This window comes from Macrosteles quadrilineatus, unplaced genomic scaffold, assembly GCF_028750875.1.
Source record: "Macrosteles quadrilineatus isolate MER2022 unplaced genomic scaffold, UCM_ALF_1.0 Scaffold_5__1_contigs__length_97177068, whole genome shotgun sequence".
Lineage (NCBI taxonomy): Eukaryota > Metazoa > Arthropoda > Insecta > Hemiptera > Cicadellidae > Macrosteles > Macrosteles quadrilineatus.
In genome coordinates, this window is record NW_026542598.1 from 88,946,811 (window position 1) to 88,974,265 (window position 27,455).

At 34.9% G+C, this 27,455-nt stretch overlaps 1 protein-coding gene across 1 annotated transcript; it reads left to right on the forward strand.

Moving 5' to 3' along the window:
- The first annotated feature begins 1,227 nt into the window (after positions 1-1,227).
- LOC128995779 (valine--tRNA ligase-like) lies at positions 1,228-26,380 on the forward strand. Its single transcript, XM_054420797.1, has 20 exons — positions 1,228-1,400; positions 1,558-1,748; positions 3,370-3,589; positions 3,989-4,235; positions 10,430-10,658; positions 11,373-11,552; positions 12,351-12,481; positions 13,150-13,295; positions 16,126-16,242; positions 17,253-17,484; positions 18,250-18,372; positions 19,316-19,423; positions 19,831-19,990; positions 21,614-21,718; positions 22,973-23,145; positions 23,780-23,983; positions 24,898-25,006; positions 25,094-25,257; positions 25,821-25,973; positions 26,271-26,380. Exons 1-20 carry the CDS (start codon positions 1,228-1,230, stop codon positions 26,334-26,336), a joined length of 3,231 nt encoding a protein of 1,076 aa, XP_054276772.1. The 3' UTR covers positions 26,337-26,380.
- The last annotated feature ends 1,075 nt before the right edge of the window (positions 26,381-27,455 follow it).

Genomic DNA, 27,455 nt, shown 5'->3' on the forward strand with positions numbered 1-27,455 from the left:
ACTTATCACGAGAGGTCAATGAATAATCATTTAGAGATAGTCGCCAATCATCGGGATGGCGGTGTTTATCAAACAGTACATTTACAATGAAACTATAAAAAAACATGGTGTTCGGATCTACAAATGCGAGCATTCTAAGTAATAATTGTACTATTTATAAGATATTGTATTTTTTATAAATTAATTACAGCATCATTATTTATAATTAAATATACGACACAAAATATTTCTATTCATTTGGATAAGTTCATTAGGTGTTTAATTAATAACCAACCAATTAACTCAAATGTTGAATACATTTCAAGCACAGAAAAATAAATAAATTACATTAGAAGTACTTTAGAGACTGCAAAAGTCATTCATTCATCAATCAGATTTAAATTTCCATACATTAGCAAAGCATAATGAATACAGCCTTTTATGATAAATGACTGTTTAAGTAGTTGCAGATACAAGAAAAGATCTTAGAAACTGGTTTATTCGTAACACTGCAGGGTCATCTAATTCAATAGCAGAATTCCAAGATTTCAAAAATAAAGGAAGATTTGACGATCATAATTTGAAAAATCTGAATCCACTCTCAGGTACGTTAAGATAATTTAACAGCTGCAATAATTGTCCGTTTTATTTATATAAAATCCAACGTGTATGTTGTTTTTCGTTTGTCGTCTGTCATAATAGGTCTATGATGTTTGTTTGCTCCTTTATGACGTGTTACCAAACTGGCCAACTGATGAAATTTTTTTTAGGGAAGTGGTTCTAGATCCACAACAAGGTTTCCCTGGAGAATCTTCCTTGGAGCTCCGCCCCAGTGGCTCTGGAGCTTTGGAGTTTTCCATGTTTACCTTATGGTATTAATCTAAAAAGAATTGAAGGGCGTTGGCAGCTGTTTAAAATAAACCAACACGTTAGGTTCTATGGCGTCCAATGGCATTAAAAAGTTACAAGGTTTAACAACAGCACAGTGCAGCACTATTATCCCCCCCCGTTGCAAAGCACGGGTACAGCTAAGGGTACACAGCAGCCAGTATTTTTATATTACTGCATTTGAATGAGCCCACAGTTTCCATAAATTGGCTGTATTTTATTTGCAAAGTAAAATATATTTTCAATCCATTTTGGGAATTGTTACTAGGTATAGCAGCATAAGTGCAAGTGCAAACCATGAGACATTTGATCAAATCAATTATTTGAGATTATACGTGAGTGATAATTGTTACACATTACATGTTTTATACATTTTTAGGACATAACAAAGCAAGTGACGAATATAAAGAAGACATTGAAAGAGACACAACTATTTTTGAGGATCCCTTCAGAGGTTCAAAAAATGTATTGAGCAAGTATTCCGAAGAAACAAATTCAATAAACTTCTATCAAAATCAATCAACATTAAAAAGGTAACAGATCTAATTGTGTTAAAAACCAGATGAAAACAGTTTTACAACAATTATGGATAAAACACTCCTCAACGCATTTTAGTTGTTGTTCCTATTTTATTTATTAAAAGGAAACCACCCGCCAAGCTTTGTTCTCATAAGCTTTTATTTTTTTCAGTTTGGAACTACGATATTCCTTAAAAGGAAGTGTTGGGGAATCTTTCTTAGACGAATATAACAGTAAAACACTAGAGCCTGAAGCTGTTGGATCCTCAGCTACAACGTTGAAATATGAGGAACAATCTACTATTTTAAAAGAGAAAACTTTAGAGGCCCAACCTAAAGGAAAAATATCCATACGAGAAACTGGTATTTAAAAAATATTTTGTATTTAATTTGGGGCATTCAAATAAGATACCACACAGAAAGTGACAACGTTACGAACTTCATATGAAATAATCGTCTTTTTATTTTGTTTGGACATTTTTAAACTTTAAACTTTGATCTTAAACCAGCTAACTCATCGTCGTTTGTATTAAATTACATTTTAAATCAACATCAACATTTCGGTATTTGCGTAAGTATGTATACAAGGCCTATAATCAATGCTGAAATTTTTACTTTTGAACACAACCACTTTCCAGAAAACAATATAATTGTCGTCTGTTTGTTGCCGTTGCCGGTGACTAGTGCGGGGAAAAGGAACATATGTAAACATAACCCTAAAATCGGTTCAATAGAATTTGTTTAGTATCTTCCAAGAAACCGCTTATAATATGCAATAAAATTAAGGCCAATTAAATAATGCCGTGATGAAGAAAATATTAAGATTGGACTCTTTGAAAGAATTTAGAAATAAATGTATTAAATGAGTTAGGCCAATAGAAAAATATCTGCGGGAGTTACAATGAAGTTTACTTCACATCTTAAACTGAACAAAGGGGCTGCGCTGCAAAAATGCCTTTCAAGAGTTAAAGGTACGGTATTCTAAATGTAATTCAAAAGTGTGCCAAAAGTAGGATACAAAGTCAATAACTTTAATAAATTTCTAGTAGTTTTTTGTTTTTTGAGAGGCCAAGAAAATCAGTATCGTATTTCATCATATAGGCTACAACAACTTTTGTCCAGACCATAGAACTACAACAAGCTTGTTTATAGTTCTATGGTCCAGACAAACCAAAGCCAAAGTCATATTTTCAAAAACTCCTCATTTTTCTTTCTTGGTGCTTCAAATTCTTTGACTTTATCCAGACAAATCAGAGGCATGTCGTTTATGCAGAGTTGTCAAATAAACCAAACTGTGCCGGTACCTATTGCATTTTGTGTATCGCAGATCCAGTTTTGGGTGTTCTAGTTATGTGCTTTAATTTAGTGTAAACACAACCAATTCTTTAGGTTATAACTTTCCTTACGCTTACCTCCACTATTGCTGTCGCAAAATACATTGTGTTGAGTGTACATCCTTGATTTTTTTCTGGCCACTGAAACTTAATTAACGTGTCAAACATTCAGCACCGATAAATCATATACTGGTTTGAAGTGGATTGTTTCTTCCTGTACGTCGTAATTCCTACTTAACTTACTTTAGAAACAAAGTAAGTTATCCTCTACCTACTTAAGTTAGGGGTGCTAGAAATCCTCAGAATTCCCTAAGTAGTATCATCATTGAACTTGACTCCAGTTTCCAGGTTCATTAAACATAAGTTACAGGTACATACAAAATGAGTAAAAATCTAAGTAGACTTCCAAAAAATCTTACTGAAGTGATTAATGTTCCAAAAATATTTAGCCTAATGATCAACACGTTCAGATGTCTTTCTCAGGCTTCATTTTAAAGCTGAAGGAAGCATCCACGCTTTCCTAATATTAGTGCCCTGCCTAGAACCAGGCCTAACATTTAAGTTGGCTATACTCTTTTTGAGTTACCTTTCATTTGAATTTAGTTTGAATTTTATTGGGCTAAAAAAGTAATCACGTTCTAATTTTTCAGGTGAATTTGGTGCAAAACTTGATGAAAGTTTCCCAAAGGCTTACAAACCAGCAATTATCGAGAAAGGCGTCTATCAAGTTTGGGAAGAAAATGGATACTTTACTCCGAAGAAAAGCAATGGGGAAAAATTCTCAATGGTCCTACCACCTCCTAATGTTACTGGAACCCTGCATTTAGGTCATGCCATAACTCTCACCATTCAAGATGCTCTGGCAAGATGGTCAGTCTCATAGTATTAGCTCAAGTTATTGTAGTATAAAAATGTTTTTGTTGTAACTTAATTCACTCTAGGAATTTTCTTTTCAGAGGCATTTTATTTCTCTTTTTTTAAATTGTTCTTTAATTTAAACCTTTAAGGTTCAAAATTATTTTTTCTATCCTTAGCCTAGGCCTACTCTGTTTAACCTTTAACTCAATCATACTTTAATGGTTAGAGGGCTAAAATTACTGAGGTCTTAAACAGCTCCAGTGTGATCACAAAAGAAGAATATCCATCAAATGTATTCAATTATATTTTTTGCTAAAATATCTACTTTTAGTACGCTTAAGTTCGTTTAGTGATCTAAGCTACAGTATTTAAATACCCTCGTCTTGTAAAACATAACTGGCTGCATTGCAGGCATCGCATGGAGGGGAAAGATGTCCTGTGGGTCCCAGGGCTGGATCATGCTGGTATAGCAACGCAGACAGTTGTTGAAAAATGGTTAAGAAAACATAAAAAACTTACACGTGCTGAACTGGGCCGGGACAAATTCGTAAAAGAAGTGATGCTTTGGAAGGAGGAGAAGGCAGACGTTATTTTACAACAGCTTCGTAAAATGGGTGCCTCGTTGGATTGGTCGAGAGAAATATTTACTATGGACCAGGTGAGACAAATAAGTTCTTTTAATTTATATATTAATTTAAAACTGTTTTTCTTTGTCATAGCTATTTTGAGAGAACGGCTGGGTGTAGAAACTCGGTAGGGGTGTCTAAAGAAAGGTCTTGGTCTGTAGATGAGCCATCAAAAGAGAAACAGGGTGAATTCTCTTGGGGCTCTGCCCCAGTTGCCTTTAAATTCCCATCCCATGTTATTCTTATGGAGGAAAACGGGGTTTTTGTCACAGCTAATTTGAGAGAACGGCTGGGCGTAGAAACTTGGTAGGGGTCTCTAAAGAAAGGTCTTGGTCTGTAGATGAGCCATCAAAAGAGGAACGAGGTAAATTCCCTTGGGGCTCTGCCCCAGAAGCCTTTAAAGTTGCCTCTTCAGATTTGTTTACATTACACTACTTTTTAATAAAACAGCTGTTAATATTTAAATTGTGATTTATTGAATTTGTCAAAATGAAGTACAGTATTTGCAATGGGTTTTTCTGATCTTAAATTGGATTTTCTTCTGCATCGTGTCACGTTTTGCAATATAGGCTAATGTTCTATTACCAAATCAGTGGAAAACCCTAATATCACAGTAACTCTTAAAATTATTTCTTTTGGAGTTAACTTATATCTATTGTATGGGTTGGTTTCTGCCTTTTTTAACACTTCTTGGAGATTGTACGTAGGTGATATTGGTTGGCATATTGCATCTGTAGACGAAACTTGAGTTGGTGTAATTATTACAATGGAAAAGAGCGAGAAATCCTGGACAATTTGATATAGGCTAAAAATAAAACTGAATTAACACTGTTCTACATTTCTTGAGCAATCATTGAAATAATCGATTTGCAAACAATGGAAACATAGAAAAAGTAATAGAACACAACCAAGTATAAGAAATAGAAATAACTAGGTGAAACCCGTCGAAATCGACGGTTACTTTCAAGGCTTACGCTAATTCATCTAACTGCGATATTTTGAGCATTTAGCATTGATCAATAAGTGTAAAAACAATAATGATATTAATTGCGTTAGTTACCAAATATGGTTGATCATTCAATGAATAAAATATTTCCCATACTGTACGTTATCGGTGTTGTTATTATGCTATCTGGTATCTCTTCCTTTGGAAGAACCTTTAAATAGTATTAAAATCGTATTGGTGGATCTTTTGTAGTTAACTACTTCCGTGATTTCATTAGTGTAATGCAGATTAATCTATGATTTTATTTGGAAAAAAATCTGTCTGTTTGGAAGACACGTTCTAACTTCAAAGGGGTATATCCGTTACAGTGTAAGTTTGATTTTCCTTCGTCACGTTGCGTCAGTTCATATCGTACATCTGTGGCAATTAATAACCCTCTAGCACAGTTTTGAGAAATTGGTTGTGGTGTTACTGTTAAAGCTGGAATTCCTTGACATGGGGGATGTCAGTTAGTTGTCTGAGCCTTATCAGTTACATAAAGTTATCAATATAATCTCTCTACGGAATGCCAGGTGTAGTGGAATATACTTGAATTAAAGTCAGCTTTTATTCTTGAACTGTTAAGGGGCCTCCTCATTTATATGGTCGTGCAGCTTCATTGGCAACAAATAATGCGAATGACATAGTAAGAGCACAATAAAATTCTTCTGCAGATGAATTTTCTGTTGGATAAATATAAGCCGAATTATAAATGTCGCAATGCGAGTTTGAGCATTTTGTAACTATATTATATGGGTAAGTTACATAGATTTTTTAGGTTGCTGCTCAGTGCGCTTTAAGGATATATATTTTAGAGATAAATTAAATGGTTTTTGTTGCCGAGTAGCGCTAGTAAACATGCACAACCCTTTTCGTTAGTCTCCCTTTTTTAAAGGCTCTCTAAGAGTTCAAGTTCTTATTTGTATTCATATCTATATTATGTTTTCACTAAGCGTAATGAATACATCAAAGTAACCTCTCTGATAAGTCTGCAGTATTGCAGTTTTCCAGCTTAATGACTTTCTAAATCGTGCACATATTTCTACATAAATATTGTAAAATGTTTATCCAGTTGCTGTAAACCACTATTAATTTAACAAAATATGGACACGGCTCAAATGGGCATCGTGCCCTTCTGCACTTGTATTATTTTGTATTGTATTACACAATCGAATATTTTTCTAATGATTGAAAGCATGTATGACAATAATCTCATGAACCTATGATGATTTGTCTAGAGTAATATGATAAAATATAGGGAAAATGTGTGAGAAAGGCAGACACCAACCCGTAAAATAGATATAAGATAGTTCAATAAGAAAAAATTGATAAAATGATTTCCCACTGATTTCGTAATGGAACACAAATGATATTACTGGATATTGCAACACAAATTATTCAGAGGAAAATCAATTTTAAAATCAGAAAATAACATTGCAAATACTTCTTTTGGACAATAGTCCAGGCAAACTAAACAAACTTACATAGTTAAAAAAATTGCAAGAAAACGTTTTATGGTTTTATTTTGTAGAGTTGGGTTTGCAGAATGACATACTAAAAGTTGCCAAAAATATGTGCACGAGAAAACCACTAAAATCACAATTTAAAATGGCGGCTTTTTTCAACATTGGACAAATTAAAAAAACATATTTCACATGCATTTGCTATGCACATTTTTCGAGATATTGACTTGGGACCACCGCCTGTATTTATTGAGTGGTTAGTACTTCATTTTGATAGGGAACATGTTTTTGGCCGCCATCTTGGATCCGCCATATTGGACATAGATAATTTTTTTTCAATGTAATGATAGTGTTGTGACACACCATTACCAACTACATTTTTACACTGATTTCAATGCCAAAATCCGTTTTTAAATATCTTTATTCATTTAGAAGATATATACAAAAGAAAACTCTGCACCATACATTTCTTATGGACGTTTCGTAGTTTGATATTTTTTTAAAAATTATTTTTCTTATATCTCCAGTTCTTATTAACGCTTGTAGTTCGTTCTAGGCTTAAAATATTCAGTAATGTAAGGGCTTTCATTTGAGCTCTTGATCATTAAAATCAGACGAGTTAAAGACCTGCTACGAACCTCAGAACAATATTAAATTTAACTTTTTAGAAATATATTTTTATTAAAATATTTATAACTCGGGTTGTTAATACGTCACCAAGTTCTTTCTTGTCTCAAATTACTCAGTGAATGTTTAGCTTTGATTTTATTAATCACTAAACAAAATCTGACAATTTTAAAATGAGCCATGGACCATAATTTAACATTAAAATGTATTTATTTTGAAATTTGTCTTTAGTTAAGGACATATATCCCAAACCCTAATAACTCCTGGAAAGTAATCCATAGCTAAAATAAAAGTCAATATTTTGGCGAATTATTTAAGACTATAAAGAGTTTTGGGAGTTATTTAGAATTAGGAATATACGTCTTTAACTAAAGACAAATTTCAATATAAATACATTCTAATGTTAAATTATGGTCCATGGCTCATTTTAAAATTGTCAGATTTTGTTTAATGATCAATAAAATTAAAGCCAAACATTTACTGAGTAATTTGAGACCAGAAAGAACTCGGTGACGTATTAACAACCCGAGTTATAAATCTTTTAATAAAAATATATTTCTAAAAAGTTAAATTTAATATTGTTCTGAGGTTTGTAGCAGGTCTTTAACTCGTCTGATTTTAATGATCAAGAGCTCAAATGAAAGCCCTTACATTACTGAATATTTTAAGCCTAGAACGAACTACAAGCGTTAATAAGAACTGGAGATATAAGAAAAATAATTTAAAAAAAAATATCAAACTACGAAACGTCCATAAGAAATGTATGGTGCAGAGTTTTCTTTTGTATATATCTTCTAAATGAATAAAGATATTTAAAAACGGATTTCGGCATTGAAATCAGTGTAAAAATGTAGTTGGTAATGATGTGTCACAACACTATCATTACATTGAAAAAAAATTATCTATGTCCAATATGGCGGATCCAAGATGGCGGCCAAAAACATGTTCCCTATCAAAATGAAGTACTAACCACTCAATAAATACAGGCGGTGGTCCCAAGTCAATATCTCGAAAAATGTGCATAACAAATACATGTGAAATATGTTTTTTTAATTTGTCCAATGTTGAAATAAGCCGCCATTTTAAATTTTGATTTTAGTGGTTTTCTCGTGCACCGATTTTTGGCAACTTTTAGTATGTCATTCTGCAAACCCAACTCTAAAAAATAAAACCATAAAACGTTTTCTTGCAATTTTTTTAAGGTCATATCCTATATTTACCCGACTAAATTCAGTAACTCCCAATAAATGTGTGTTGTTTAAAACACAATTTTAAAATTAACAGCTGTTTTATTAAAAAGTATTATCTAAATGACCAAAATGTAAACAAATCTGTGGAGGGATCTTTAAAGGCTTCTGGGGCAGAGCCCTAAGCGAATTTACTTTGTTTTTCTTTTGATAACTCACCTACAGACCAAGACCTTTCTTTGGACACCTCTACCAAGTTTCTACGCCCAGCTGTTCTCTCAAATTAGTGGAGACAAAGTTTCCAATTAAATATTTAGATTCCCCCATGTTAATCTTATGGGGGAAAACCCAACTTTGATGGAAGATTCTGCCCAAACGAATAAAGATATCAAAAAACTAAAAACACTTTGCAAAACTACAGATCAGGGCAATTTTTTTGACACTTTAATAATCAAAATCGGTCCAAAAATGAGGGAGGAGTTCTGTTCACAAAAATCGGCTTAGCGTATTATATATATAGATTGTTTTTAGCGAATTTCCCTATAGGGAAGTAGCTATTACCGTAGGTCTCATGGTAAGACTTAGGCCCGGGACCGATTTACTTTTTCATTTTATTGTCCCCAGAGGCCAAAAACACCATTCGTTCAAATTTTTATATATGTATATATATATAGATATATATATAGATTTATATATATATATGTGTGTCCGTGAACACGATAACTTGAGTAATTTTTATCCGATTTTGATGAAATTTGGTTTGAAGGTGTAATGCGGGATAAACTTGAATGAGTTCGCGATCCAGCATGATCGGACCATGGGAACAAAGTTTTATGGGGGGTTTTATGGGGTAAAAATTGGTTTTTCTCACTTCTTACCCTCAAAACACAAAATTTCCCAATTTTTCTCTAAACCTTCTTAAAGAGCTTAAAAAAACTAACAATTCAGTATATCAAAGTGTTTTTGTACGGTTATTGGTTACGGAGAAAACTAAAAAAATGGTAAATTTAAAATTCCCATGTTATTCTTATGGAGAATATTGTAAAATGTTGTAGGTTGCTTGTTTATGGATATATTTTGATCAAACTTGGCAAATTTATTTATTTTATAGTAAGCTATCAATATTTTACTAAAAACACACTACTTTATTAGTTTCCTTGTAGCAGCAAACCTAGGTACTCGTTAAACCTAATGTTATTTAAATAGATCAATTGAAAATCAATTCGGCCAAATGGAAATTCGCTAAGACGGCAGGTTTGCTGCGGCGGGGGTATTTTCATTTATAATCGTTGTCATAGACAGCCTATGAGAGGGAAGAATTGTAGAAAACACTAAAAAAACAAGATAAGCTTTTTGAAAAAAGATAAGATATTTAAAAAAGATTTTGATTATATCTAACTGTTGTGTAGATCGTGAGTATTTCCGTAATCTTTGAGTCGCCCGTAATGCTTCGCAATTGCTCGAATTCGAGCAACAGGTACACTAGTTTTAATTTAATTTGAATTAAACATTTTAATTAGAAAAAGTACCGGTAGGCCTACCATGAGTTAATCACTTTGAAATCCAGACAGGTATTTTAGGCCTATCACTAAACTCATTCCAAATTCTATTAATTCAGTTAATATACTATTTTGATGCAATGCAAGTTTTCCTCACATTAATGTTTCCTGCCTAGGAAAAGTGTAAATAGCCTTAATGCTATGTTTAGGTAAAGGTCAGGTTATGTTATGCTCAGTTATGTCAAATATTTTTGTTTGTTGCCCCTAAATGTAAAACTAAGCAATGGAATGCCCATTAACAGGAACTAACTCCAATTCTCCATACTTTTCACATGATAAATGTACGTTTTACATTTGTAATACCTTTTTCACAATTAGGTCTACTAGAGCATAATAGAGTGTACCTTAGCAATATAACAATTAATATTGGTGCTAAGGTCTAATTCAGCCTTAATTTTCTTTTAGAGGCACAATGATGCAGTAGTAGAAGCGATAGTACGTCTTTGGAACGCAGGATTGGTCTATAGGAAAGAGAAGTTGATCAACTGGTCGTGCGATCTTTCGTCTGCGATATCTGACATTGAGGTAGAGCGGTTGGAAATCACAGGTCCAACACCAGTTTCAGTACCCGGTTACAACAAACCGGTCATGTTCGGAGAGTTAGTGGAGATCGTGTACAAAGTCTTCGAGTCTGGTAAACCTAAATTATATTTTTGTTTTATTTAAAGACTGTATTCATCTCAATTCTCGATATAATTTGTTTATCTCAACATAAATTCTACTATGAAGTGAAATAGCCTAACTATATGTTTTTTACACTAAAACTATTTTTTTTACAATTCTTTAATCGAAAAATCAAAGATAGATTTTTAAGCTTAATAAGAATGAACTTTACACTGCATTACAATTGCTTTAACATGTACAGTAAAGGGTTTACCTTACAATTTAGTTTCTCTTATTTGTGTTTAAGTCTGAATTTGTGACACAGTAAGCCCCCTTAAAAACACTGTTTCGTTGCTCAGAACAATAACTTTAGACCAATCTGAACCTTTTGTTGGAGAATATATTAAACTTTTAAGTCTCGAGCAGTTTGAAAACCGACACACTTGAATAATATGTTAATTTTTAAAAGGTTTGGAAGTTTTTTCATATTTTTTAAGGTTCAACTTCAGTTCTTCTAGTTCAACCGAGTAGGTACTTAGAGAAGACAGTAAAGTTTGAACGATCAGAGAAACCATAAGAGCACTTGAGTTGGTAAAATGTCGGAACTGCATCTCATTATTCGCTTCCGAGAAGTGGTCTTATAAAGTGAAAACCAGTCAAACCGACCCAGGGGTTCTTCTGCATAAGGAAGTATTTTTAATCCATGGAATACAATTTTAATACTTATGGCTGATGTATTTCTTAGATGAGGAGATTGTGGTAGCCACTACTAGACCGGAGACCATGTTGGGAGATGTGGCCGTTGCTGTGCATCCTGAAGATAAACGCTACACACACCTGATTGGACGGACGGTTTGGCATCCCTTCAGATGCACCCCCATCCCCATAGTGGCAGATGAGGCGGTGGACATGAACTTTGGCTCTGGTGACGTTTTTTTTTTAAATATTCATTACTTTAAAAACATCTGGAACTGTGTATGAGGCACATGTTCTGAATTTTAAAATTTTCTCATTTTTAAAAAGTTTGTGTGGTATAGTTTAAAAAAATGTGCACTTTATAAAAAAAATTTAGAGTTATTTTTATAATAAAAAAAATACTGCCTCAAAACGTCAAAGTAGACTCCTTGTTTGCACAACTCAGAATTCAGACCCTTGTCTGCACTAAAAACATATGGATTTAATATGAAAACAGATGTTTTCCGTCAGCCTCATAAATTGGGATATCGTTACATAAGTAATCAATTTCACTGGAAACCAGCAGATTTTTTAGTTATTAAAACCTCATATATATTGTAAATATAAATAATAATAATCGTAACATAATTTACACCTCTCTCAATTCTCTAGATAAAAATCACACACGAAGTTTGATGCTAGGTATGTAATGTAATATTCTAATGGCATTGAGTGGATTCAAAAATATAAACAAAAACATAACCCCTCGGAAAAGTTTTAAGTCGGCGTAGTGTTTGTAATTCACTGAGAACATAATGGATTATGCCTTTTTTTGTTAGGTTAGGGTGGTAAAAAATACCATAACAAAGTTCCCATACAAAATTCAAAAGTTTAACGTTGGTACTTGTATGGTAATCCCTCATTCGACTTCATGCTTTGCGGGAACAACCACATTTGTCCGGTAAACACATATTTTCCTCACCAGTATCATAACATTCTACATCGACTAGTGAAACAGTTTGAATGGACGACCAATGGTTTGCCGCAGGTGCTGTGAAGGTGACTCCCGGCCATAGTCCTACAGACTGGGATATTGCGGAAAGACACAACCTCCCCAAACTGTCCATCATCAACAACAACGGTTGTATCTCTACTGTGGACTGCGGTGACACGTTTGAGGTAAACATAGTAGGCCTACTGTAGAGTTTCAGCAACTTGTATATTGCCAAGTTTTTGGAAATGTGAAGTTTCTTAAGATAGTTGTAAACTCAATGATTTTGGATGAAAAGTGAATGAGAACAGTAAAACATTATTCTATCTTTCTATATTTTCCAGGTAAGTCTACATAATGTTGACGGATTGTTTTATTCTGAACGGTTTATTTATCTTTTGTTGTTTAGTAGTGAGAGAAACATTTCGTCCAATTGCGCGAATTGCGAGATAGTTAGAGTATATTCTTTGCCTTCCTCATAGTCACAATCAAGTGATCGAACAAAATTAGGGTTTATGAAATCTAAATTATACTTTGTCTGAAAAAAACACTTTACTTAAGTTTTCCACATGGCGAATTGTTTGTAAGACCTTTTTTAGGGGATACCCTAATCTAAACACCTACCCATTTTTTCAAGTTAAAACCTACTTGGTCGAAATTGTTGCTAATCACAATGAAATGTTCTATTGTTTTAGAATAGTGTAAATTTAGAGTGTGTCTTGTATCAGAATAGACTCTTTCCCATTCAGTTAAGATCCTTGTGAAAATCCCTTAGATACACTTGTGTCATAGTCTTCTGTAACATGTTGCACAAAATAAATTGAAATAGGCAGAACTTGTTGTTGTCTTGTTTCAGGGTATGAAGAGGTTTGATGCCAGAGAAGCCGTGAAGAAGGAACTTGCCAAACTAAAGCTCCTGAAGGGTGTTAGCCCTCACAATATGCAGGTTCCTATATGTAGCAGGTCTGGGGACGTGGTGGAATACATGCTGAAACATCAGTGGTGAGTTTGACTAATTTACCATTCATGTAAAACTCCTATAGGCAATCAAGCTCAAAACCCTAATCTTGAACTTTACATTATCTGGCAAGACGAGTTTATACTTTAAGAATTTTGTAGTGGATAGGCTGAACAACAGGCTTACCTTACTGACAAAAATAGTTTAAGTACGAAAAAACATGATCATAGAATTTTTAGAACTACTAATTCCCTCTTTGGTTGTAGAGTCTTTGTCTTAAGTATCTTGTTTTCCTAAGCCTATAACAAAAACAGAAGAGGGAACTACTTGTTCCGAAAATTCTATGGACGATGTGCTAACCTCATTTTGCATTTGAATAAATTAGTGATGTGTTAAAGCCAAAATCTGATATTTAGCAAACGTCTGTCCATCTCACCATAAACAGTGTGGTCGTTCAAGACATATAAAATGGAATATGAATAATGATAAAAAGGTTAAACATTTTGGTAATTTATCAGACTGTAATTTTTAAGCAATTATGGCATTTTTTGGTGGTAATCGTGGGGAAATTATCACAGAATATGTTGCATAGAAATGTCAACTATTTTGACAAGATTGTGTTTAAAACAACAATATGATCATTAGCTTTGCGTAGCTTTGTGGATGATCACAGTTGTGACCACGATTGTAAGGAAAAAAATTAATGAGAGATATAAGGCCTAAAAATAAAATAGTTCTCCTTTGTAATCACAAAACACAGTTGTAGGAGATGTTAACTATGTAGGTGTGATTGTAGGAAATAATTATGGATGTTGTCACAATCTCAAGAAATATCATTATGTCGGTGTCATACAATGAGATTATCCGGGGTAATAAAGAGAAGAGATCTTTAATATTGCGCAATCATGACATTTCTAGTCATTGACCTTGGTACAGGTTACAAACTGCAAGTTTAAAATCACAGCTTACTCTAACCCACCTAAAACCTAGCCAAACACTGTATTGTATAGCAATAAACCACGTAAAGAACAAAACAAAACATTAAGAGTTTTGTAAGCTACTGCTCGTGATAGGCCGGTAGGCTACTTACAGTACAGTACTGATTTAAGTCACAACAGAGGAATGTCAATACTGTAATAATCATCAACTGTAGCATTGATGTTGCCTTAGTTTCAAACAATCGTATTGAAAATAATAAAAATATTAGATAAGTCGTTATAAAAGTGTATAATTATAGCCAACTTAAAGATAATAAAAACACTTGCAAAAAGAATGTTAAGATAACAATGTTGCTATTCTTTCTCTTTGCTTTGTGCTCTCCCAGGGCTTAATTTCTAATTTGAGAAGTACCGGAGCCATGACTGACCGGGGGGTCTGGGGGGTTTTTGTAAAAATTGCACTTGAATTGGTGCATTTTAAACACATTTGAGCATGGTTAAGAATGCACACAACATTATATTATATACAAAATAGTAATATAACAGGTGTAAAAATTAAAGAAGTTTGCCAGCAACTAAGCAGAAGCACTTAGTATAGTATGCAGTGTATCCACACGACCAAAACAATAATCCCGCTAACTGGGTTGAAAAATGCCATTCCATGCAGTTTTTATTTATTATGAAAACTGTCGTTGTATTTCGCATGCAGATTTTGTTATTTTGTTTATTTCTTCTGAGAGTTAAATTTGACGACATAGGCCTATATTAAATAGAGGTTTAAACATGCTAGTTGTTCAAATATTTGCTGTCACACATCACGTTTTAATCTAGCTCACGGTCTAAAAGTTCCGTTTTCGCGATAATATTCCCATGAATGGAAACACTGATGTTAGTTGACGCTCTCGCCACAGCCACAGGCGTAGCGCTAGCGCAGTGCAGTAGGTTATGTTCGCGCCACATCCACTCCACTGTTCCAATCCAATCCAATCCAATCATGCAGCACGCAGTCAGTGGACTGAGACCATCGATCTGAACGAACAGAGACTCAGACAGTCAGACTCAGTACTCAGTCAGTGGCAGTCGGCTCGGCACCTGGTCGGCAGACGGCACTCGGCACTGTCGGCAGACTGGCTTACAAGTAGGAACACCGTTCCCCGTTGTATAATAAACTTTAAATACATTGCCCTGAAGTAAAGATTTGGTATTTGACACAATTTTTACAAAGAATTGAAAACCATAAGTCAAAAATAGAAAAATAAAAATACTATTTACAGCTAATTAAGATCGAGTCCAAAATAAATTATCGATCCAGATAACCGGAGCTTCGCTCCAGTGTCCTGAGAAGTACCGGAGCTGCGCTCCGGTGTGCTCCGGCTGAAATTAAGCCCTGGCTCTTCTATTCTTTTTCTTTCTTAGGTTTCTCTTCAACCGAAAATTGTATAATTCACCATATTTACTTATCACCCAATCACAGTCTACTAAACATTACGTCGTCATCAGTCCTCAGTGAATGAAATCGACGACAGCAGCAGACAGGGATGTGTAAAACGGAGCAGACGAATGTTAGCGCAATCATTGACGTCACCTTTACATTTCATTTTATGAAGAAACTGATTTTTCAAAAACAATAATGGGGGTGGGGGGTTCGTTGTATCGAGGGAGAAACGTAGACAGTTCATTAAGTAGAGGTTAAATTTGCTATGTAGAGGTTCTGACAATGATAAATTTGTTATATTCAGGTGTCTTATTTTAGCCGGGATCATGAATAATTCGTTAAATCAAGGTCGTTGATATGGTTTGTTCGTTATGTAGAGGTAAAATATACATTGTGTCTTATGGAGAGTTCTAGGGGATTTTAAAAAAATCTTTATATCAAGGAATTCGTTATATCGAGGTTCGTTATATCAAGGTTAGACTGTATTTATTTGTTTTGAAGGTTTATCTCCTGTAAGACAATGGCAGAGAAGGCATCGACAGCTTTGAGGGCTGGACTGCTGCAGATCGAGCCTCCCAACTATCACAATACCTGGTTCACTTTTCTGGATAACATCCGGTAAGTTTACTCACTAAAATGTCCACATTTGTGGGTTACATTAAAATTATTGCATCTTATTGCACCACGTTGTTATTAGCAAAATTCTATAGTTCAAGATATCTTGCTTACCATTTGTTACTGAGTTGTCCGTTTGAGTTTGGGTTTGCGGCATTGTATTCTAATTATAAAGACCATTTTATGTGCGTATCAACTATTGCTTACATTTAAGATTTTCTCCTGACTCCTAGAGGATTTCCAATTGCAAATTCAAAAAATCTTTGAACAACTACCATTTTTGACACAGTTTTCCCTTTTAATTTGTGTTTGCGGCATTGGATACTGTTATTAAAAACTTTTTTGTGATTTGCACCAAACACATAGGTTAAATTTACACCTATGCTCACATTTAAGATTTTCCTCTGACCCTTAACAGGCTGTCCCCTGACTATCACTTAATAATGTGTTAAAATTATTTTTATGCCCACTAACATTGTACCAAGATCTGTCTATTTTTATCATTTTTTAAAGTACTAATCTGCCCCAAGACTTTTTTGCTACCCTATATATTCAGCAGACCATCAACAACAAAACACAAAATCCGAGCAAAACATTTAAATAGAAAAGAAACTATAAATTAGCCTATAGTAAATTCTACATAAGCATAATATTTTTGTCCAATAAATCAAGATGGCTTTCATCTGTTAGTGCTACTTCTGCAGTGTTGTAACATTATAAAGCAGTAGGTGACAGATAAGACTTCACGACCTTGTGAAATCAAATATAGCTCAGTATTTTAGTTTAAAGGTTTTAAAAAGGAAAATAAGCTTTTCACGCAACTAATGGCTGTACAGTGAAAGCGTGCTGATACGACATTTGATGGACTGGCATCGGTCTAAATCTAAAGGTCCAATAATTTTAGATGTTTTAAGCAATTTTTCAGTAGTCTGAAGGCAGCAACATCCAAATAAATCGTATATAAAAATGTCTTGATTAACACTTGAGTTAACGAGTCACAATGATTGTTCTAGAGATTGGTGTATCTCCCGGCAGCTGTGGTGGGGTCACCGTATCCCCATGTATCTTGCAACAGCTGGCCAATCTACTGTGTGGGTGGCGGCCCCGTCACACGCGGAGGCCATGGCCAAGGCCAAGGCGGAGCTGGGCCAGTGGCCGGACACGGTGGTCCAAGACCCAGACGTCCTCGACACTTGGTTCTCATCTGCACTGTACCCCTTATCCGCTCTCGGCTGGCCCAAACAGGTTGGTAGTATAAATAAATGTAGATCAAGAAAGTATAGTTGAAAACGTTGTGTGCGTTGCTCTAAATATCTTGAGTTAGGAACATTTAAAGTAATTTTTATTTTTTAGAAGTGACTGTGAAAGAAGTAACAGGTAATGCAAAATGTCTTGAACATAAGAATTAATCTTCTGTTTGAACAGCAGGTGTATAGTAATTACTGATCAGTTCTGAGTATTAGGTTGAATCAAATTGCTTTATCCATGCCTCACTACTGGAAGAGAAAAATACTTCAAGAAAACACACCGTTCTATTATACTTAGTAGCTGTCCTTCTTTCCTATGGGGTTAAAATACTAAAAAATTAAAATTAGGCCAACAATTTAATTTGTTTGTAAAACAATTATTTTTTTTTTTAAACAGGAATTTGTTAAATTGGAAATTTTATTATTGAGGTTGAACCAAGCAGCAGTCGCGAACAAAGCAGAACCCAACTAAGGTGATTTTGATCCAAGTAGTATTTGAACATTGCTTATAACAATACTATGTAGTATTACTATACTGTACTTTTATACACATTTTTTATTCATAAAAAAAATGAACGAAGGAAATGCTTTCTGCTTTGTGTTGTATCTATGATCTAAAGCCTACCTGTACTTCTTCTAAAATTAGTGAGTTAATTCCCTTATTTCTACAAGTTGAAATGGCCTAGAGCCTTTTTATAACCCTGATTGATAAGTTGGTTGTAATTATCAAGAGGTAAGGTGAACATTTCAACTGTTTGTCTAGACAGAAGATCTGCAGCGCTACTATCCTCTGAGTCTGATGGAGACAGGTCATGACATTTTGTTTTTCTGGGTCGCAAGAATGGTCATGCTAGGAGTCGAGCTAACTGGTGAACTTCCATTCAAGGTAAACATTAGTGGCGAGTGGAAGGCTTACCTGAATGGGAAAGAGTCTTTCCTAACACGAGAAACACAAAAACTTTACCTACCTACAGGTTGTTTTTTTTTCAACCGCAACCCAAATACAATAGAGTCCCGCAAACTCGGCTCTCGATAACCCGGCAGTCTGGATAACTCGGCCATCACCTGGTTCAGAAAATTAGTGATTTTTTGAGTCCGAGTTAAAAATGGACTCAAGCCAAATCATTCGCAAGTCATACCAAGGATTTGTTGTACTATATCTGATGACTTAATACTGACTTGTAATAAAAATATAAATAAAGAGGCAGTTAAAAAGCTTAAAAATTGTATTGTTCTTATTTTTACAAATACTTGACACTATTTTGTACCCATGTACATGTAAGGAAAATAAAGTTGATTTGATTTGATTTGATTTGATTTTTAACCCTAGTTCCTGATAACCCGGCATTTCACAAACTCGGCACCCTTCCAGTCCACATTACGCGAGTTTGCGGGACTCTACTGTATTACATTGAGACCAGGGGTTTACACTGCGTTTTGACAGTGAAATGTCTTCAGTGAGTATCAGTGAAAGTACTGTGAGACACTGGTTATGGACAAAAGAAGCTATGTTGGTATCCCTGATTTCTTCACTTAATTGGTGATCAGCTGATATGCATTGTTGGCATTGTTGCATAGTTATCTGTGAGGTTTAGTGTTGTTGGGAACTTATTGTAAATAAGACTCAACATGATTCGTCGAAGTTTTATGTTTCTTTTGCCAGTGTGAATTCTTTCTCATTAAACGTTAAAGTTGATTAGCTCTAAACACAACATTTTAATTGCACCAATCTTTAAGAATTCATAAAAAAATAATATACTGATTAAATTCAGTCAGCAACAGGTTTTTTCATATTTTCTTTACTGAGTTTTCATATGTTTTATTTTTAGAAAGTTCTACTCCATGGAATCGTCTGTGATGCGATGGGAAGGAAGATGTCTAAAAGTTTGGGAAACGTTGTTCATCCTGAAGACGTTATCCATGGAAAAAGTCTTGAGGTAAGTTTTTCAGCTGTGAGAAAAGGGTGGGATTTTAGTAAAGAACAAAATTCAGGTAAATGGGTTGGGTGAATATAACTGTGCCTTGAACCACTCACAGAGAATGCTAGCGTAAAATATTCTATTTTACCCTTAGTTCTTGTTACTGAGTTAGTCGAAGTGCCATAAAACATGCCATAGTTTGCAACAAGTCGTCCTTTATGTTCAGCTGATTGAAAAATGTTGCTGTATTTTAAAAACTCACTAATTTATCAGTGCACTCTCAGTGCCTCAATTCATCTACGTTAAATGTTATCCTAAAAATATTACAACTTTGACAAAGTAATGCAACGTCAAGTTATATTTATAGCTATTTAGTTTACCACATTACCAAAATGAATGTGGCTTTTGTAAGACTCTATTTACAGGATCTAAGGATAGCTATAGTGAACAACCACAAGGCTGGTCTGATGTCTACCAAAGAGAAGGACATAGCCCTCCAAGGCCAGCAGAAACTCTTTCCTACAGGCATTCCTGAATGTGGCACCGACGCGCTGAGGTTCACTCTTCTGTCACATAAAACCAAGAGTAAGACATTGAGATATCCTTTATGAATGACGTTTAAACCTGTACAATGGTGTAGTTTTAAGTAATAGCTTGTACGAGAATAACTCTAATTATTTTCATTTGTAGACTTAAGCGCTCTCAATGGAAGACCAACAACGTAGTGGTACATGTAATTACTTGCTCGAAATTAGCGTCAACAGTTTATGTAAATTAAATAATTTTGTATTATGTGGGTTCCATTAAGTCCTGTTTTAAAACGGGGGAGAGATCTGGTCTAGTGGATAGTGCGCAGGACTATGGTGCCCGAGGTCCCGGGCTCAAATCCTGCCAAATCACCAATGGATTTTATCTAAGTGATAATGCCCCAACCCCTAGGTCTAGCCTGAAGTAATGTGAAAAACAATCCCGGGCTCGTACCTAGCGTCCTAGGACAAAAGAAAAAAAGTTCTAAAACGGTACTAGTTTACCAATGTGCCAATATAACAGTAAAAAAAAATCATCTAGGAAGAAGTATTTAGAAAATCAACTAAATAAACATGAGATGTGGGAGGATAATGTTTTGGAAGTTAGCTTAGTTACCGTAGGAAATCAGTTTATTAAATATATACTATCACTTTCGGGCAAAAATATTATTTTGGAATCAGTCTAGTAAAGTGTTTTAACTATCATAAGTCATAAGTATTTTATTGCATATAAAACATTCTTCATTACAAAGGCAATGGTGAACAGATGCATGGTCAATCAATAAGTTGTAAAAACTAAAAACTAAAAGTAATAAGTTACAACAAAATACAACAAGAACAGCACAATTGAGAGAAAGTTAACAAGTTAGAAAAAAGACAAATTTAAATGAAGATCTTGAAGCAATATCAGAGAAAAAAACAATTAAAAACATTCTGTGTCATGTTTTACATAAACTAATGGTCAATTAATGTCACGGTCATTTAGGAAATCTACCAGGAAGTAATATGATTTCTCCACCAATAATGATTTAGTCCAAATTTTAAATTTTTGTGGTGTATAGGATTTTATTTTTGAGGGGATCTTATTATATAGACAAATCCCCATATAGATGGGGTTTTTTTCAAAATGAGTGTGTTTATGAATTGGATAATTTAGCAGATTTGGGTTTCGGGTATTATAACTATGAGTGGGTCTAAATTCATCAAAAAGTGTATTATTTAAATGAACAAAATTTACTGTTTCATAGATGTACAAAGAGGTCAATGGCATTATTTTTAATTCCTTAAAAGAACGACGACAGCTTGATCCATATTCTGCCCCTATCATCACTCTAATAATACTAATAATATCTGGGGAACGCTTGTTTGCAAATGAGCTTAGATAAAATTGTACGTGGTTGGACAGTGTCTTAGAAAGCTCAAGTATGGATTGTGTCAATTAAAAATGGCGAAAAGGATTAGCATGTGCACAAGAATCATACCTTCACAACCATCGCTTGTCATTTTGTTTTGTGCTCAACCATTAATTTCCGGATTAATTTAATACCACTAGCATCTATTGGTTTGACTCTCAGTGTTGGTTGGAGTCTTTCCCTCTTCCTTCCTACTCAATCTATAACACTAATTACCTAGGACAGCAGTGTTTTTGTAATATAAGCTAAGTAATCATGCTTGTTGACAGATCACTTGATCAGCTTTGACGTGAGAGAATGTGAGACCAACCATCACTTCATGAACAAGATCTGGCAAGCTAGCAGGTTCTCTCTCCACTGGGCTACTATATTGGGTAAATAAAGACATTCCCTCTAATCTGAACCTCAGTAATCAGAACGTCTAATTCAAACCTCCTTGTTGGTGAAGGAGGTTTACTGTATTTAAATTAAAAACAAAGATATGTGTTGAGTTTTAAGTATCGTGCGAAGTATTAACTGTTCATACAACCTGGAAACCAAGAAAACCGTAAATGTGATTTTTGTTGACTGGGATTAAGTCTGTAAATTGTGTTTGAAGCCAGGATCCTCGGATTATAGCCAATAGCCTATGGTTGAGCATCCATTCAATAATGGCGTTTTTTTTTTTTTGGGTTGTATAAAAATAAGAGGACAAAAGAAATGATCGCGGATGTTGCCGTGATCAGGGTAGATAATCATAGATGTTTCCACGATTTTAAAAGGGTATGATTGTCTCGCTGTCATTACGGAAAACGATCACGAAGTGCCATGAACGTAGTAGACAATCACATTATTGTCATGATTGCAGGAGACAATTACAGTGTTGTCGTGATGGTGTGAACATTATGTGGCCTTTTACAATCATAAAAATACATACATATAGGTTTTTGATGCAATTTCACTGCATTTACGGCTGATTTGAACAATTTGGTACTTAAAACAGTAAGATCAACACATAGAAATATTGATAAGAAATCCTCTTTAGTCTATGCCTTTTCTTTGAGACAGGGTTAAAATGCAAATGAGAATGATTTAAATCTATGTGTGTGAAAAAAAACACAGAACACAACTGTTCTTCGTAACTTGCTTAAGGTACGACATTGCGCTTTCAGCTCTCTAGTATGTTGTGTAGGCGCGTACATACATGCTAGTGTCAATATACTTGCGATGAGAAAGGAAGAGCGAAGCACTATGAGACACCTCTCAGGATGTAGTTGGTTCTTTTTTTAATCTTGCTAAATGTGTGGTTTATTACTTTTTGTGTGATGGATGGACAGACATAGTGCATAGGTCATAGTGCTTGCTTTATTGTCGGAATATTGCAGTTTTAATCTTTATAAAAGTCAGTAGCCTATTGAAGGTTTTAAACTGGACCAAGCTGTCCTTGAGAATTGCTCTTTTTGCCAGTAACAAATCTACAAAAGGCATTTTACTCAACTTAACACTCATCTTTCACTTGTATTCCGGTTAAAATAAGTAGGATTGTCTCTCTGTTGCTACATAATTATGTAATAATTGATATGACATTGCAGTCAGTATAGATGTTTACTTGATTTAACACAACAATAACAACTTTTTGTTGTTTGCAGGTGTAGACAGTACCTCTGAGCCACAGACTCCCAGTATGACGGACAGATGGATTCTCAGTCAGCTGGGACACACAGTTGACACAGTAACAGCTGGTCTGAAATCAGCTGACTTCCACCAGGTCACAGCTGCTATCAAAGACTTCTTGTATTACAAACTCTGTGACTATTATGTGGTAAGTCCTGGTCTTTAATAAACAATTATGAAAGTTTGTGAATCAAAGTTTTGCTAAAAAATCTAAGGTAAATGCCCTCTGTTTGAGTTCTAAAAATATTTTAGGGAAATTATTTTTTAATCGGAGAAATACTTTTAGTTTACGATTTTTCAGTAAAATGATGATGGCAACGTGATCTTGGCAAATGTCCATGATTTCACCGCTATATCAGAAGATGGTGATGTCCCTGTGATTGCGGGAGATGCTAATGTTAGTGCCGCGATCATAGATTACAGTCATGGTTGTGACGCATAGCACTACACAGCTACATGGCGCAACAACCTCGATCATGCGAGCTTACCTTTCACCGTCTGTCACGAGCACCTTTTTGCGATTTTGTTAAGAACGTTACACGACGGTCTCGCTTTTGTCTTCCAGCCCTTTGCGCCTACAAAACGCCTCAAATATGTTGCAACACATAAGTTAAGTTTAAGTGTAGGATATTATTTTAAACCAAAGGTTTACCTACATATTCCTAGGCAATTATTCTTTCTCCAAAAACCAACCTTTTTCTTTTTGTTTCTGGGCAATTGAATTTAATAAGAAACTTTTTATGTGTAAAAATTCCTTCAGTAAGATTCACAAATGTGTTTAGGAAGCTGCCAAGCCGGTTCTCAAGGAAGGAACTGACTCCGAAGCAGTCAACACTTGTCAAACCCTCGCCTACTGTCTGGACATAAGCCTGCGTCTGGCTTCTCCCATCATGCCTTTCATCTCAGAACAGCTGTTCAAACACCTGCCAGGCCGACAAGACCAGAGCTGTATGTTGGCTGCCTTCCCTTCGCAAGACGAGACAGCAGTGAGTCTGATTGGGTTAAAAAATTATATTTTACAATTCTTCGTTTAAGTTCATTGTTGGTAATTTCGAGTTGAAAAAGATACAGGTTCTATTATATATTTTTTGGTTTCATACAAAAGGAAGAGTGTTGGCTGCTTTCCCATCACAGAATGAGACAGCTGTGGATCTGTTTGGTTAAAATATTATTTTTTCAAAACTATTCGTTTTAAGTTCAGTTTTGATGTTAAATTGGAAACAATGAAACAATATTATTATTATTTTATCATTTGTTAACAACAAGAAGAATGGTTCTAGAAATATAAATCACTCTTGTGCCTAACAGCAAAGAGCAAAATAAGGGATGGTCATGCACAATTTGGAAAAAAACTGGTCAATATAGCGTTAAAAAATCTTGCCTTGAAGGTGTGCTTTGCATGCCCAGTAGTCAAAATGTAAATATTTAGCTTTCATAAGTTGACAAATACCAAAATAAAGGTAAAATTTTGGACTATTTTCACTGTTTTCAGTAATTTTTGTAAGTCGGTACTCGGTAGCGCCTTAGACTTTGTACCCAAGGCAGTGATATTTTGGGTTTCGATCCTGGTACCTACTACTAATTTTGATCAGTACAGTTCCTCTCCTCATACTGTTCCGACTCACACCTTGCTTTGCTGGATACATTCCACATTCAGGACGATAGCCTAAGTTGTCGCGCAAATGCAAGGTTTAAAGAAGAAGACCTTTTAATGAAAATCTGATACCCTTCCTGTCCATTATGTGTCATATTATTGGTAATAGTTTTATTTTTAAAACTGTTGTTAATCCCGTTATTGTTGATTATGAGTAATTTTGGTTTGTCCGTTCAGTGCTCAACTTACTTAGGATACTTTAGTGAGTTGACAGGTAGTTTTGTGAGATTTCTGTTTTACTTACAGAAATGGAGAGACTCCGAATTGGACAGAACTGTACAGTTGGGAATAGACGTTTTGTGTGCAGTACGGACTTTGAAGAGCTCCAATGGGTTTTATAAAAAACATGTTCCAGGTAAACTTTTATTTATTTTTATGTATCTTAACATTCGCGTTTACAGTTTTTATAGATGTTTTATAACAAAAACATAAACTTTTACAGTGGAAATAGAGACGAACAAGGCTGATGAAATCAACACCCTGAGAAGATTCATTGAAGTGTTAGCGAACTGTAGCATTCAGATAACGGAGAGAACAGGAGAAGTTCGGAAACAAATGGTTACCAACACTGTAGACGATCACAGCCTAGTTCATATCAGTCTGACGGTGAGTTGAAAACGGAAACATATTTTTACTCTTAATGTTGATGTGAAAATATTGAACATGTTTTGTTATGAATGAAAATCAGTAACGTATACTAGTCCTGAAAATAAGTGTTTACCGGACGAGTGTGGTTGTTCCCGTGCGAGACGAAGTCGAGTACGGGATTACCATACGAGTCCGGTACACACATTTTGGACGAGTTACGTACGATAGTTTACGCCAGCTGTTTTCTGGACTAAATCCTTGCGTGAAAAGCTCGTCAAAATAATGTAGTGTGGCGTAATAGTAGATTACGCAACGATTGCATAAAGATAGTGTTAACGACACGAGTAGAAAATTTAAGGTATAAGCCTTGGCGAGTGCCTTAAAAACTTCTACGAGTGTCGTTAACACTATTTACGCGAGTTGCGTACACTACTTTACCTACGACGGTGTTTTAATTACTAAAAATCACTACTCATAACTTCTAAGAGAGGTTATGTTTTTGTTTATAACCTATAATTGCCAATTCAATAAACATTTAAATCCTATATATTATACTGTTTTTTTTATACTTATTTTTTCAGAACATGAGTAAGGAGCAGCACGAGGAATATTACAAAACACTCATGAAGAAGGAAGCCAAGATCAAGAAAGCTCTGGACAAAATCTATGCCAGAAATAAACAATCAAGCTTAAAGAAAGCCAACAAGGAAATCCAGGATAAGATAGAGGAACAGGTAAGCACTTATGGCCAAATATTTTGTTATTTCTTCAAGTAAATTGTGGATAATAGACACAATCAGATTCAATTGCAAAATTAGATAGAATGCCTGTAAGTCAAAAGTTTTCCCAATTTACTTTAGCTTTTGGCACCTATGTTACAGAACAGGTCAGATTTTTGTTTTTTCATTCAGTTAAAACTAAATGTAATTCTTGGTTTATAGTTGTTTTTTTTTTTTGACGCAGTATAATATGGCTACAACACTGATACAGTTTATTTGATAGGTTTGAATTAATATTTACCCTTTTTCCAGGTGAGAACGCTCGAGGAAGAATTGAATTTGGTGCAAGCTTATATGGAAGCTAATAAACCAACTTAGTGTACGTCTTATGATTAATGTAAAAATAAATATGTATATAGGTATTAATTTATTGTCTAAACCTAAACCTACAATTTGGATGGATTTAACATTGCTGAGATTGATGGGTTTGGCTATAAAATAACAGGACTGGTTTTCTAAGAGACAAACAGTGTGAGCCTCAAGGTAAAACGCTAAATTTCCAAGATACTTGATACATGTCTTCTTTATCTTTGACCATGGTTATGGATTGATAGCGTCAAATTTTTAATACTATATAATAAAAACATATATTACAACATAAACATAAATACTAAATACTAAGGCTGTGGTGGAAATTTCAACCCGGCATGAGAGGTTACTCTATCAACTCTTGCACACTATAGAGGGGCCTTTGCAAGAGAGAATTGCTCACTGTGGCTTTAAAAGCTTTCATTTCTAAGTTCCTGACTGTTTCGCGCAGGGTGTTAAAGATCTTTATAGCAGAGTGCGGGTAGCTCTTTTGTGTTAGACTTAGACGGCAGCGAGGCATGTCCAAGTCATGAGCTCTGCGAGTTCCGTGGTTGTGATGGCTACTTCTGCTATTAAAGCTGGTCAGGTTCTCTTTTAACAGTAATAGGCTGTTCAGACATACTGGCTAACAACGGTGAGGATACCCAATTCTTTAAAAAGGGGTCGGCAGTGTTCTCTTGGGCCGGAGGATGTTATGACTCTTAAGGCTTTCTTTTGCACCAACAGTATATCCTGGGTAGAAGGAGATTGGCCCAGAGTACTATTCAATACAGTATATGGCTATGGAACAAGGAATGGTAGATGGTAATCAAGTAGTTTTTAGTGATAACCTCTCTAAGCTTCCTCTGAGAAGGTAGAGTACTCTTGATAACTTGACGCAAACCTTGTCTGTGTGAATGTTCCAGCCTGATATACCCTCCACATTCCTTGCGGATCGACAATACTACGTTGTTCCCTAACTTATTTGTTGGTTAAAAAAAGGTTAGGCAACGTAATAAAGCAATTTTGTTGAAGCTCAGCAAATCTGGAACAGAGACTTATTCTTTATTACAAGTGTGTGGGTTTAATGTATTCAGGCTGTTGAGTAGCAGAAGGAAGAGGACGTTCTTCAACTTAAAAAACGGAGGT